Source organism: Trichomycterus rosablanca, chromosome 9, assembly GCF_030014385.1.
Source record: "Trichomycterus rosablanca isolate fTriRos1 chromosome 9, fTriRos1.hap1, whole genome shotgun sequence".
NCBI classification, from domain to species: domain Eukaryota; kingdom Metazoa; phylum Chordata; class Actinopteri; order Siluriformes; family Trichomycteridae; genus Trichomycterus; species Trichomycterus rosablanca.
Window position 1 is genome coordinate 9,911,486 of NC_085996.1, and position 15,153 is coordinate 9,926,638.

The 15,153-nt window shown below is 40.0% G+C and overlaps 1 protein-coding gene across 2 annotated transcripts in view; it reads right to left on the reverse strand.

Moving 5' to 3' along the window:
• The window catches only part of epha7 (eph receptor A7), a 125,552-nt gene that overhangs the window by 10,380 nt on the left and 100,019 nt on the right, over nt 1-15,153 (reverse strand). The window contains exons 6-11 of one of the 2 annotated variants that reach the window (XM_063001847.1): nt 14,898-15,022; nt 13,025-13,199; nt 9,068-9,176; nt 6,606-6,661; nt 1,527-1,640; nt 317-502 (exon numbers count right to left, since the gene is read on the reverse strand). In XM_063001847.1, the coding sequence (XP_062857917.1) occupies nt 317-502; nt 1,527-1,640; nt 6,606-6,661; nt 9,068-9,176; nt 13,025-13,199; nt 14,898-15,022 (765 nt within the window). Of the gene's footprint in view, nt 1-316; nt 503-1,526; nt 1,653-6,605; nt 6,662-9,067; nt 9,177-13,024; nt 13,200-14,897; nt 15,023-15,153 lie in introns of both variants that reach the window. The other variant, XM_063001846.1, reaches the window with a different exon arrangement.

Genomic DNA, 15,153 nt, shown 5'->3' on the forward strand with positions numbered 1-15,153 from the left:
TTACCGTTATTATTAATATTCTTATTACTTTTATTAATATTTTTAACATTACCATTATTATTACTATTATTATTATTATTATTATTATTGCAATACATTCAGCAAATAAACAGCTATACTGCATTAAGATAACAATATAATAACGTTGCATTTAGAAAATAAACTAAACATGGAATTTGACCAGCAGTGTCACATACTTTTAATAAATATTGTACTTGCACTGTAAGTATGATTAAATACAAAAGCATAAAGGCTTCATGTTTTCACCATCAGCTATCTAGGTCTCTAATATGTCACACATTAAAGGTGAACTGACCTCTGGTGACGACGCCCTCTAGATGAACCACATTGGGATGATCGAACTGTCCCATGATGCTCGCTTCACACAGGAAGTCCCGCCTCTGCTTCTCTGTGTAGCCTACTTTCAGAGTTTTGATTGCTACTGGAACGTCTCTTTTTCCGGGAAGCTTTAACCGGCCGCTGCATACCTCCCCGAATTCTCCTACACCATACACACACACACACACACACACACAGTGAAACCCTGAACACATCTGCACCTTGGCTACACAGATCAATATATAAAAAAATAATTATTAATCAAAATAGTTTCATTGCTATAAACAAAATGTCACAGAAGCAAAATCCTGTTCATATTTTACTTTTAAATGATTAGAAGAAATCCATGATTTTCTGTTTCATTGGGGTATGAATACAAGGTAACAAAACCACTCACCAATATAAGGTTTAACTAAAGTGTTACCCTACATAAGTCATTAGGGCAGTAATTAAAACAAAATACACATGTCCTCTTTAGCTTGGCTTAAGGAGGACGGGTATGTTTTGCCACCACAAGGTAAACATTTTTCCAGAGATTACAGTTAAAAATTGGCAAAAGATGGTAACAATTTGGTGTCACAACGTCTCCAAATGTACATTATTTGCCACCTAAAAATGTTACGATACACCCAACATTACTGACTCCATGAAGTACCAGGAGATAAAAATGTCTACCTCTGTTAGGAAGCTAAATCTGACTCATAAATGGATCTTTTAGCAGGACAATAATCCAGAACCTACATGCAAATCCACACAATCATGGTGTAAAGAGAGCAGAGTCATGCTTTCCAGTCTTATGGCCATTACAGTCCATTAGAAAGCTGTATTTTACCATGTAATTGAGCTAATTAAGCACATTTTCTGACCTTTAATCCAACTTTAACTTTGGCTGACGGCGCGCTAGTCATAATTAAATCCACTTTGCAGAGTAATGCTTGACCACTGGAATCATTTAAAAAACGATGTCTTAGCATCCCGTCAAATGATGATGCATGCTGGTGCGTCCTCGCCTCAGAAGATATTAATTAAGATACAATTTAAGCCCCCCTTTTCTGAAAGAGGGCTATTAATAATCCGACAGGAGCGTGTGCGATGTGAGATGAGGTGCGCTTACAGGCGGAAATATCTGGCCGGAATAGTGATGATCAAGCGAGGTGTGGTGTGTATGTGTATTAGAGAAAAATTACCTGCACCGATCACCCTCTCAATCTTAATGCACGAGGCATCCAGCTCCTTGGCAAACTGGTGAATGGCCCGGTTGGGGTCCTCATAGGTCTCGGGGTCAATGTACGTCTTGGTACCTGGAAATTTAACTACACAAGGGTAAAAGGATTACTGTCACGATTAAATATGTATGCGTTCCATGATGGACGGACGCGATTAGCAAGCCGTCTGCTTGGAAGGAAGCCAGTGTCAAAAGGTTTTTATCATAAACCAGACCTTTTTTTTTCCTTCTCACCCAAAAAAAGAAATTAAAATGCCGCCCCATTTTTCATCTAACCTTCCCCAAAAGGAGCTACGGGGGAGGTTAGAAACGCTGAGACATATGGAGCTGTCGCTCACCGGCTAATGGCTTTCGCAAATCCGATTTGCTGTTTGTATGCTGTAAGACACTCAGTGCAGATTAGAAACTGGAGAGTTATGACGTGGCGGTACACTAGAGATGAATTTTCAGAATTGCACTGGGTCATACGTGGTCAGGCTTTGTAAACTCTTGTGTTGTGGGGATGAAAAATATGTGTCTGATTTAATATTAAAGGAAAATAATGTGACCTGAATGCTGAGGGATATTTTTCATTTATGAAGGATCAAAATGAAATGGATCAGGCCTTTCTGGTCAAATGAATTTACAAACCCTATTTTTAACAAAGTTGGGACGTTTGGTAAAATGCAGTAATAGAAAAATCTGTGATGTGTTCATTCTGTTGAATCTTTATTTAGCGAATAAAAGTAAAAAGAAAAGATTTCAAATGTTTTCACTGACCGATTTTATTATATTTTGCCTGCAACAGACTCCAAAAAGGTTGGGACAGAGGCATTTTTAGCACTGTGTTCCATCGCCTTTTCTATTAATGAGACTTTTTAATAGTTTAGGAACTCAATCACTCTCACTCACTTTCTTAATCGCCAGGGTTAGGGTTGGGGGGGGGGTCAATGGGCAAAGGCACACTGTAACACCCTGGACGGGGCGCCAGTCCAGCGCAGGGTAGACAGACGTACTCTCACACATACACACACACGTATTCACCTATAGGGCAATTCAGTGTCTCCAATTAACCTTGGGAGGAAACCGGACCTCCCGGAGGAAACCCACACAGAAACAAGGAGAACATGCAAACTCCGCACAGAAAGGACCCGGACTGCCCCACCTGGGGATTGAACCCAGGACCTTCTTGCTGTAAGGCGACAGTGCTACCCACTTAGCCACCGTGCCGCCGTAGTTTGGGAACTGAGGACAACAATTGTTGCAGTTTTTTGTCCAGAATTTTTGTCCATTCTTGCTTGATCTGTGACTTTATACAACATTTTGGTAAAACAAGACCAGGCTTTGCTTGTACTGGTGAAGATCAAGAGCTGGTATGGTAACTTTACAACCTCGTTTTCTTTCCCTTTGTGAATTAATAAAGTCTTATTTCACAAACCACAGTCAATATTTAATAACATAGACATGAAATAAAATAAAATACTACAGTAAAGTATAAGCAATTTACAGACTTATACTTATAAGTCACTTATTTACTTATAAGTCACTAAGTCACTTATAAATAACTTTCATATCATGACAGTTATCTGTGACTGAATAACTGGAACAGATACTCCTTTGTTCAATATATGTATATATATTTATATGGGGTCGGGGTTGCCGAAGCCTACCCCAGCTCTTAATGGGCGCAAGGCACACAAACAAACATGCCAGTCCATGTCAGGGCAGACATACACACTAACACATTTACACTTAGGGTAATTTAGTATCTCCAATTACCCTGACTGCATGTCTGGACTGTGGGAGGAAACCGGAGCACCCAAAGGAAACCCACCCACAGACACAGGGAGAACATGCAAACTCCATACAGAAAGGACCCAGACCGCTCCACCTGGAAATCGAACTCAGGACCTTCTTGCTTTGAGCCACCGTGCCACCCATTTTTTATATTATTATTTTTAAATATTTATATTATTTAATTACGGGTTTTCTGAAAACATGAAGGGTTAAAAACCAACAGATCAATTATTTGTGGTGTTCAGTTCCACATAAATAGGGCTAGTCTGACTGTACCAATTACAAAGTACAGATATAAAGTTCATAAAGAAACTCAATCCTACACTTAGAGAAAATAAGCCCTGATGTTTAGCTGTAATCCATTGATCCATGAATTAAAAGCTGTTGGGACATAGGTGACATCGTTTACAGTCAAGCGAGCTTTACATAATCACTGGTTATTATTGGCTGCAATAAAAGAACAATGTCTAATGTGTGTATTGCTTTTTTTCTCTGCATGATCAGCAAGAACGTCTACCTGAGCTTTCAGGTTAAAGCTCATTGTGATGTAAAGCTGGTTTGACTGTAAACAGTAAAAACCTACATAAACCTTCAATCAATTGCAAACATCACTCAAACCCCATAATGCCGTTGTACATCCCATGTGTATTTCAGTCAGTGAACCATCTCTGCTTCTGAAAATGTCTCTGGCTAGATGTGAAGAATACTTATTAGCTTTAATCATGCTTACTGTCGATTAGCTTAATCTCGATAGCAACGCTCAGACGCAATTTGGAGCTTCAGTTTAAATCGTCGACCTAAACAATTAAGCCCACTAATTATGCATCTAACTTTTTTTTATAGTACTCCGCCTAATAAATTCCAGCAATGTTCCTCTTTCTCACATTGGCTAATTACAACCCTACCTGACAGCTTTGATACACTGGCCTATTTAATGAGACACAGACACTAGCTAGTGTCATGCTGTGCTAAAAACAGCTAAAACAGACTGTTCCTAACGAGTAATTAAGTTTCCTTCCAAACACAGAACAAACACACAATAAGAGTCCCACCGTTGCTATGACAGTTTTGTTTATCCAGCCTGTCAGTGGATTTGATACAATCGTTAACAAGTGTGCCCTATTGCACCACATCTGCCCCAGCCACAAAGGTCATTTATCAGACCAGGGGCATTTTATTATCTAGGATGCTCTTGTTTTAGCAAAGCTGCTAGGGCTAGCCCATGAGTGCAAGTCCAGATTTGCAGGATGCTATCCGCTATCTTGACCCTTTGTTTCCAAATCAGCACTTTGCCTACGGTGCGTCGTTAGTGCAATGCTTATTCAGGGAGGCCGGCGGCGGAGTCATCTCTAGGGGGTTCATTAGCGAGTGCTGAGGGGGAGCGCTGCGTTGGGTGAAAGGCCGAAACACGGGTCCGAGGATTCATCTCAGCTCAAACCAATAGAGTTATATCTTAGCTTAGGAATGGTGTGGATGAAGATGCTCACTCATTGTGATGGGATTGACCAAGATGACTGAAATCTGACAGATCAAGACAAAGCTGCACTAGATCAAGACTGTGGACTGTTTTAGCTTGGGAAATCAAACTGAAACCCACATTTAGTAATGGGACACATTGTGGCCTGACTATGGGCAATGCACGTAGGGCAAACACATACAGTATAAAGCCCATAATGGACGATAAGGCTAGCCAACATAATGTGTGGGCATCTTGTTTTTTGGATTATCACCAGGCAGCCCAGGGTCAGACAGCACTGAGTTAAAATTTTGCTTTCAAATCTGTCCAGCCTACAGATAATCAGCACAAATCCAACAGAGCTATGACTACAATGTCATAGCCATGACCGCAAATATGCTAGAAATGCTTAGCGCCCAAGAAACAAACATAATATCATATATACTAGTATTGAAGCATTTTTAATGGATGAAAACTTTTCCCAGTATGACTTGAAAGACCCCAGAGATGCTAACATAAATGCAAACATATCATGTAAAGGATTATTCAGCTGTGTTTAAAGCTAAACTTTTAGAAAATACTTAAAAATAACTCAAATACGATATCTTAGCCATGACAGGCTAATGTTGATGCTGAAATGTGGGACATGACTGACTCAGGGCAGTGACAAGAGCCAGCAAGACATTAATTCTGATGGATCTGACTTATTGATCCGTTTATATGAAGCTTTGGACTGAAGTTCAAGTCAGATGACTCGGAAGAACTCAGAATATAATCTTAGCCATGACAGCAGAAGTGTCCCTATGAATACTAGCGCTTTATATGTACTCTGTCAACAAGCTAGTTTTCACTGGTAACTACCCTTACTGGGACAAGCTGGTCTTAGATGGTTTAAGTGGATTTAGGATTTTGACCCAAGTCTTGTCACTGCCCTGAGTCACTCATGTCCCACGTTTCAGCATCAACATTAGCCTGTCATGGCTAAGATATTGTATTTGAGTTATTCGTAAGTCATTTCTAAAAGTTTAGCTTTAAACACAGCTGAATAATCCTTAACACGATATGTTTGCATTTATGTTAGCATCTCTGAGGTCTTTCAAGTCATACTGGGATACGTTTTTATCAATTAAAAATGCTTCAGTTATAGTATATATAATATTATGTTTGTTTCCTGGGCGCTAAGCATTTCTAGCGTCTCTGCAGTCATTAGGTTACAAGACCAGGTCAACAAATAACTAGACCAACACGGCACTAAAGCCCAAACAAGCTAAAACCAGCAAACCATTCGGGCTGGTTTAAACTAGAACCTGTATGGGTTTGCCCACACAGTAATTCTATAGACACCAAGGTGTCACAAAATCAAGTAAATTGCATGTCAGTCACAGATTGTCATAATCAGGACTTAATAGGCACTAAGGGACAGTGGTACAGTGGTTTCTAGAGGGTAGAGCTTCGGTCTATCAATCGGAAGGTTTGAATGGTCAGTTTGAATCCAGGCTCTACTATGCAGCCACTGTTGGACCCTTGAGCAAGACCCTTAACCCTGTCTGCTCCATGGGTGCCAAACAATGGCTGAGACTCCAGCTTCCAAACAAGCTGGGATATGCTGAAGATGCAGTAAAATGTGTATTCCAGCATTGGGTCCCTTTATTGGAATCAATGTGATGAAGGATTTTATTCTGATAGGCTCTGTACCCAATAAATTGGGGCATTCTTCACCCATTTATTCAGTTTTTTTTTCAGTTATTCAGTGCACATTTTTAATGCATCAACACTGCTTTGCGTTAACTAACTATAGTCGATACTCACATTGGAAGTAAAGCTCTTCATCTCCTTCCTGATCCGCTTTACTGTAGCCACAGTGCCTGTAATAGAAGTAAATAATATACAGTCAACAAGGACATGATGATTTACAGCCGTGATTTCAAAAGCAAGGCTCAGGGTCACATACAGTCAGCTTCAGAATTATCAGCACGCTCGGTGAAGATGGGACAGAAAGGAAAATTAATTTGGCCAAAAGTATGTGGACACCTTACCCCGAGGTAGTTTTGAGCTTTGTTTTAAAACAATAATAATAATAATAATGCTGTTTTCTAATGCTGCAATAAGAGCCTTCAAGGTTCTAAAGTGTGTCTGTGATAATGTGTGCCCATTTAGCTAAACTAGATTGAGCCTGACGTTGGATAAAAAGGCTCTCGACTCTTGCGCCACATGTTCAACAGGCGCGGTGTGTAGGCCACTAGAGTACCTTTACACCAAGCTTATGAAATCATGACAAAAATGGGCTTTTACTGAAGCCACCAAGTTGGAAGCATACGATTGGTATTATTCAGTTTATTATTATTCTGTTAGCAGTAGGCTGGCTGAAAAAATACAATTAATCATTAGACTGGTATTCACAGCCGCTCAGGTGGCGCACACTAGCACACCAGAGCTGACATTTCAAGCTCTGCCATCTGACTGGACTGGGCGGCTATATGAACAACGTTTGGCTGTTGTTCATACAGGGTGGGAAGCCAGATAGGGACTCCTCATAACTGTTGCAATTATGACCTCTGCTGGCTGGTTTATGGCATGGGATAATGTGGACAGGATGTGGCTCTCCGTACGCAAAGGTGATCAACAGTCGGCTACTGCACACGTCTCGCTCTCCTAAATCAGAAGTGGGGATCAGCATCAGTAGAGAGGAACGTAATGCAATTGGATATGACTGGATTGGGAGGAAAAAAAAAAAAAGAACTGGTATTCACATACTTTTGACCATAATAAGGCTGAGAAAGAGAGAATGGTTTATAAAATAAATGAACAGTGATTGTGTTTGCATGACACAACAGGTACCCCCTTAACACGGGTTATGATATTATTCTTAGGCTTTCAGCAAGGATGACAAAACATATTGTGTTCTTGCTTATGGGAAACTCATCCAAAATGAATCTTTGAGTGTTTTCTAATCCAAAATGAGTGTTTTCTAATTTTGGTTGATGTATTGGGTTTATTTCTGGTGAACTGGTGATCGGAGCTACCTCATCTTGGTCTACTTTAGTGGGATCTGCATCAATAACTCAATCTGAATCTTTCACAGCCGCTTGTTGACCTTTGGGCAAATCAAATATGTATCCTTTCTCTCAAAGACCCAACGTAGGCCAAAGCCAGTTTAAAATAGGTCTTCATGACATCCCTCATATTGTGCTCGTAATTAAATGCAACAGGACTCAACACTAGGCTTGATGGGTGCTTTGGCCTACTGGTTGAGAACCATTGCTCTAGATCACCATAGCCTAGACCAGATTCTTCAAGATCAAAGTTCAAGTTTTGGTGGTGCCACTGGCCTGGCCAGACACTCAACAGACAAAAATCCTGCTGTCTGATCGAGGTGCTGGTCAGAGCGGTGGACGTATACAGAGAGAGTAGTGTGATCCTCTATATGTGCTGAGGCTCTTATAAGAATCCACCGCTCTATTTTCTCGGCTGCTCCTGCGCCGGCAGATCGTGATCCGCATTATTGATTTGGCACAGTTTTTACACCGGATGCCCTTCTTGACACAACCCTCCCTATTTAGGCTTGGGACCGGCATTACAATACACTGGTTCATGCATCCTAGCGGCTAGGTACCTATAGGACAATTCAGTGTCTCCAATTATCCTGGCTGCATGTTTTTGGACTGTGGGAGGAAACCGGAGCACCCGGAGGAAACCCACGAAGACACAGGGAGAACATGCAAACCGCACAGAAAGGACCCGGACTGCCTCCCCTGGGTATCTTCTTGCTGTGAGGCAACAGTGCTACCCACTTAGCCACTGTGCCGCCCTATAAGAATCCTGGTGTAAAATTGTGGTCGTCGACTTAAAGACCTCTTCAAGAGGATGTCATTTAATTGGCATTCTTAATTCTGAATGAAATAAAATATCGCAAATATTACATTTGTGCAGAGATGTTATTATATATTGACAGTAAGTTGCTAACATATAGCACACCATTCAGCCACACCCATGCACATCTGGAATGAACAAGATGGACACGATGTACACTTTCTTTCGCCACACTATCTTCTGATCCGATGACACCATGCAAAGGTAGCACACTATCAGTCCTGGCATGAGCACTGGTGGCACAAGCAGCATGCTGATGGGTGAGTGTGATCGAGTCGGTGGAAGTGTGGACGTTTCCAAGGTAACACCCACGTGGGACAGGAAAAAAAAAAGGCAAGCACAGAGCCAGAGCGGAGGAGACTCACAGGAGCGGCGAATCAACGGGGGCCGCGAGAGCGTACCTTCTCCCGATGATGAACCCGAACACCATGAACACCAGGATGATGGTGCCGGCCACCGCCACCACTGCGATGATGATCACCGGGTTCTGCTCGCTCGACACGATCGTGGCTGAGACGCACAAACACATGACACACACAAAGACTGTGGTTAGAGACTACAATATTACAATATTATGTCACAGAGAGCTCAATGAAACAGCATCATTTATTCATTTTTTGTTGAATTTCTGTGTTTTGATGAAAGTTAGCATCATCAAAAATAGCAATTAATTTTGATAAGATGAATGCAGGTTGCCTTGACAAATTACATAATATCCACTCACTCACTTTCTTAACCGCTTATCCAATTAGGGTTGCGGGGGGGTGCTGGAGCCTATCCCAGCTTTTCAATGGGCGCAAGGCACACAGTAACACCCTGGACGGTGTGCCAGTCCATCGCAAGGCAGACACACACACACACAAACATTCACCTATAGGGCAATTCAGTGTCTCCAATTAACCTGACTGCATGTTTTTGGACTGTGGTAGGAAACCGGAGCTCCCAGAGGAAACCCACGCAGACATGGGGAGAACATGCAAACTCCGCACAGAAAGGACCCGGAGCTTCATGCTGTGATGCGACAGTGCTACCCACCGAGCCACCGTGCACATAATATCCATATTCATCTAAAATATTAAAAGGGCAGATTAATTATTTCATTTATTTATTCATTGTTTTACCACTGCTTTATCCTGGTCAGGGTCACAGTGGGTCTGATTCACTGAGCGAAAGGCAGAAAACACACATTTATACTCACATTTAGGGCGATTTTAGTAAAATTACATTGACAAATTATATAATTTTGATATTCATCTAATTTATTATAAGGGAACATTCATTTATTTATTCATTCATTGTTTTACCACCGCTTTATCCTGGTCAGGGCCGCGGTGGGTCCGATTTATTGAGCGAAAGGCAAAACCCACACATTCATACTCACACACAATTATTCATTACTTGTCTTGATCAGACAGCTACATTTGTCTGTTGAGTACCCGGCCAGGCCGTTAGCACTACTAAGATCTAAGCCCAAGAGTTTAAGTTTAACGTACAACTTACTACCTGTCACTGTGAGTAATTACAAGTAATTACCACCATGGTACCATCATTTTTAGTAGTAATCATATCTGTTTACTATTTATTTAGGTCACTCCTGCACTTTAATGTAATATATGTAAATAATCTCTATCTTGCATTTGTGGTTAGATGCTTCTGCGTTTCATTGACCCTGTACTTGTTCTCTGCACAATGACAATAAAGTTAAATCTAATCTAATCTAATCTAATCTAATTTCGAGATCATAATGTCACATTGCACACCTCTACTAACAGTTTACACCAACAATGGTCTTTAAATGTTCCATCAAGTGTTGGTAAGTGTACCAGCGCTAGTGCTAATGTTAGCGTGTAGATGAGTGGGAGAGCCGCCACCCCCTTTTCTCCTGCTCTTCTTTCTATTTTGGGGTTTTCTCTGAGTGCACGGTTCTACTGTTTCTGAAAATGGGCTTAATAGTTCCCAGCGGTAACGTGGTGCCCTTCATCTAAAACAATGACACATTCAGGTTGGAGCGTTTCGTGTTCGGACCGTTCCTGCGATGCTAAAAGAGCACTCGCATTGACAGAATGCTGAGGGAACAGGATCTTCGGCTCGGCCTCGATAAATTATGCACTGAGACAGCAGGATTTAAAGAGCACATCACGATGCAATTCTGACAAGCAATGCAGAGGATTTTGTGACTGTAAGTTCTGCTGTAATATACAGTTTCCATAAAGTCCTGAACAAACAGAGTCAGTAAATGAATGCCAAACTACACTGTTCTATTTCTAACCAATTCTAATATTGGTTTTATATGTTGAATATTTAATGACGTCCATATACCTCTTGATATTAAATTTATAATCCCTAATTGTCCATTTATATTGACCATAAAATTCTTTAGTCTACGTGATGTATTCCCCACTGATTGTTATATTAATTTTTAAACACCCTTTATATCTTCGATCCACCACAATTATTGACCAGCCTGAAATTCATTACATCAAACAGCTCAGTTATTTTATATTTATTTCAGACCCTTTCTTTTAAATTACTGACTGGGATTTTATTTTACTTGCAGACAGCAGACACAGTTAAATTATAATAATAAATATAATAATTATATAAAAATAATAATAATAATAATGATAATAATAGTAATAATAATAATAATAAATAAATAACAATTGCACATTTTAATGCATCCTTAGTATTTCTTTGCTAAACGTTTGCTTAATGTAACATAAAAAATATTAATGAATTTATAAATAATTCCTAATTGTCCATTTTTATTGACCATAAAATTCTTTCGTCTACGTGATGGATTTCCCACTGTTAATTTTTAAACACCCTTTATATCTTCGATCCACCACAATTAGTAACCGGTCTGAAATTCATTACATCAAACAGCTCAGACCATTTCTTTTAAATTACTGACTGAAAACTACAGAGATTTTATTTTACTTGCAGACAGCGGACACAGTTGAATGATTCATAGAAACATGAATCACGTTGCAAAAAGGGCGCCAAATAATAATTAAATAAAAAATCATAACAAAACTGGACTTGTGGTTGCCATGGTGATTAAATGATTATTTTTGAATGTCCAGTCATCTTGTTAGCGAACTGTCTGGCACGTACATTGTCACTCAAACTGACTGGGTGCATGATACATGTTCTCTATAATTTATTAATAAATTCACTATTTTGAAGTAAATTTGATTCAAATCCGAATGATGAGTCGACTCTGTTTTAGTGGCTGTATTTGAAGAATCGACTCTTTTCGGTATCGCCTCTCAGCCCTGCAATTTATGGAATAGCTAAATATGTAATAATAGCACAGTTGGCAACTTAGGAGCACTATAAACCCAAGGGGTCATGGGAGATGTTCTCTGCTATAGCTTCCGTTCACTGTGTTTTATCAGAATACCGGTGTAATAAAAACAAAATAATTAAAATTGAGACGCCTTCTAGGTTGTACTATTTTCCTGGGGTCACAATTGATGTAAATGCCTTGTGGTTGCCATGGTGATTAAATTATCATTTTTGAATGTCCAGTCATCTTGTTAGCAAACTGTCTGGCACGTACATTGCCACTCAGACTGACTGGGTGCATGATACATGTTCTCCACAGTTAATTAGTAATGAATTTGATTCAAATCCAAATCATGAGTCGAGTATGTTTTAGTGGCTGTATTTGAAGAATAGATTTTTTTCTGTATCGCCTCTCAGCCCTGCAATTTATGGAATAGCTAAATATACCGTTATAGCTCAGTGGGCAACTTAGGAGAACTATAAGCCCAAGAGGCAAGGAGTATGTTCTAAAAGGGGCTCGTAATAAAAAAGAATTAAAATTGAGAAGCCTTCTGGGTTGTAGTATTTTCCTGCGGTCACTATTGTGATGTAAATGCCTTTTGAAATGTCCAATCATCCTGTTAGCTGAGGCTATTACCCTCTTGAGGAACAGGGAAAAGGAACTAAAATTAAAACCCATAATTAAAACCAAATGTATAAACGTTTCAGTGCTTTTCATAAAGCTTTGCCTATGTGTATGCGATGCACCTAGCAGTGGATCAATTGGAAATTCATTGTTCATTCATTGTCTGTTTTTATTTATTGTTGCTTTATCCTGGTCAGGGTTGTGGTCGGTCCGATTCTTTGGGTGAAACACTCTGGACAGGTTCTTTCACATTCACACTTACAATTAGGACAATTTCTAGTAACTTCAGTTGGACTGACTTCATGTCCTTGGACTATTGGGAGGAAACCAGAGCACCCGGAGAAAACCCTTCATCATTTTTGTATGTTTATTGGTGATTATCATGATTTTTTAATCTAAATGAGCATCTGAAACATCACTAATAACGTCTGCTGATACATACCAGCTCCAGACGACTCGTCCTTGGTGGTGACCTCCAGCCTTGGGCCGAACATGCCATATCCAGCCGATGTGAAGGCTCTGATCTGGAAGACGTAAGCCGTACCAGGCCTCAGGTTGTTCACTGTAGCTGACGTTGACCTGGACTTTACTGTCGAGTAAATGCGGTCCTTCTGGTCCTTCAGACAAAACAAGAAACACAATCAGTTTAAACATTCATTTCTTAGGGAGCTGCCTTTTCCTTTTGAGAGAAAGCTGGCGAGCGGTCAGCGGTGTAATTCATGTATGTTTGAGTGTCTCAGCATTTTTCAAGACTCAATAGGTCTACTAAAAGTACAAGAGTCTTAACATGTTTATTGGTAACCACCAGAAAGCGGCATGTCCACAGCAGTATTCGGTTTACAATGGATTTGAGATTTGAGATGTTCACGTGTGATCTGTTCTTTCTCTCACACACGTAGTTAATGATTGTTCGGCAGAGTTATGGGAATCCATGCCTGTAATTTTCTGACCACTGGTCCGGATATGCCCAGGAAATCACCCAGAAGGGTAAAATTCAACAATTCAACAGGATGATGAGCAAACTTCCTATTTTAGCATATGTGATTTATGGCTAGCTAACCTGTACAGTATACAGTCAATGCAAAGGTTTGGACACCACTGGTCAAACTCCAGGTCATCTTCATTTAACAAGTTAACACATCATTTCCAAACAAATAAATAAATAAAATAATAAATAAATAATAAAAACATACATTTAAAAAGACAATAAAACAAACAAACAAATAAATAAAACAAATTAAAACATTATAAATAAATAAAATAATAAATAAACAAAAATTAAAAAAATACAATAAAATAAATAATAATACTAATAAATAAATAAATAAAAACTCTAAACAAATAAATAAATAAATACATTTTAAAAATTAAACAAATAAAAAATTAATAGTAATAAATAAATAAATAAAAAATACTAAACAAATACATTAATTAAAAGTTAAAAATAATAATAATATTAAATACATTTCAAAAAAATTACAGTGGCAGAACACTTACAAAGAGCCTGAGCATGTATGGAGGAACACACTACTCTCTTTGTATTCTTTTGCCATTCGTCCAAGCACCCTGGTTGCTATTGCAGAGGCAAAGACACGATTCCATATTCTGCCTTCCCTCCCTCAAACAAAGCCTACTGACCAAGATTCAAACCCAGGATCCGAGGTTCTGAGTGTTTAGCCAGCATGCTAGACTGCTGTGCCACTCGGGTGCCACTAAAATACATAATTTACACCCAGTGTTACCACTGTGACCCTGAGTAGAATGAAGCACCAGAATAAATGAATAAATAGTCAGCAATGCCAGTATTGGTATTAATGACAAACTCACAATAGGTATGAGAGTTTGGGGGAGTGCCCCCCCTTCCCAAATAAACCCTCTTCATAGACATTTTCTGTATGTCAAGGTTAATGAAAAACACATTGCAGCAATATCGCATGTATGCACGTGTTTGTGTGTGTGCGCCTGCAACCGTGCTGATATATTCCAGCATGTGAAGCAGTTCTAATTCAACTCTCCTGAGTGTCTTATTCATTATTGTAATTATGGGCGACGGATGCGTTGCTGACAGAGCCGGGCGTCCGCGGGCAGAGCGAATGCTAATGCTACAGCGGAGAGGAGGAGAGCTACACGAGCCAGGGGAAAAAGAGAATGCCCGACGAGAGAATTGCAAACGACAGGTACTCATGCAGAGAGAGTGAGATGGAGAAAAGCAGCCATCATGCTTTCAAACCTTACACCTACACATTTGCTCTCTCCGGCTTTCTCGCTGCAGCTCTCTCACACGCTCACGCTATATCTCTCAGTCCTCCACTCACCTTCTCGTAGTACTTGATCTCATATTCGGTGATGACTCCATTGGGCTGCTCGGGTTCCTGCCACGAGAGCTGGATGCTGTGCTCCTGCACTCGCTCTTTTATCACCTGGCTGACCTGAGACGGAACTGATGAAGAGAAATCGAGAGAGATGGTTAGAGGCTTTCAATCGACTTCGTTCATGCATCTTTAGTTACTACTTCCCCCTGAGCCTGAGCAACGTCGCGGTGGGTGTGCCAGACAGGATGCCAGTACATCG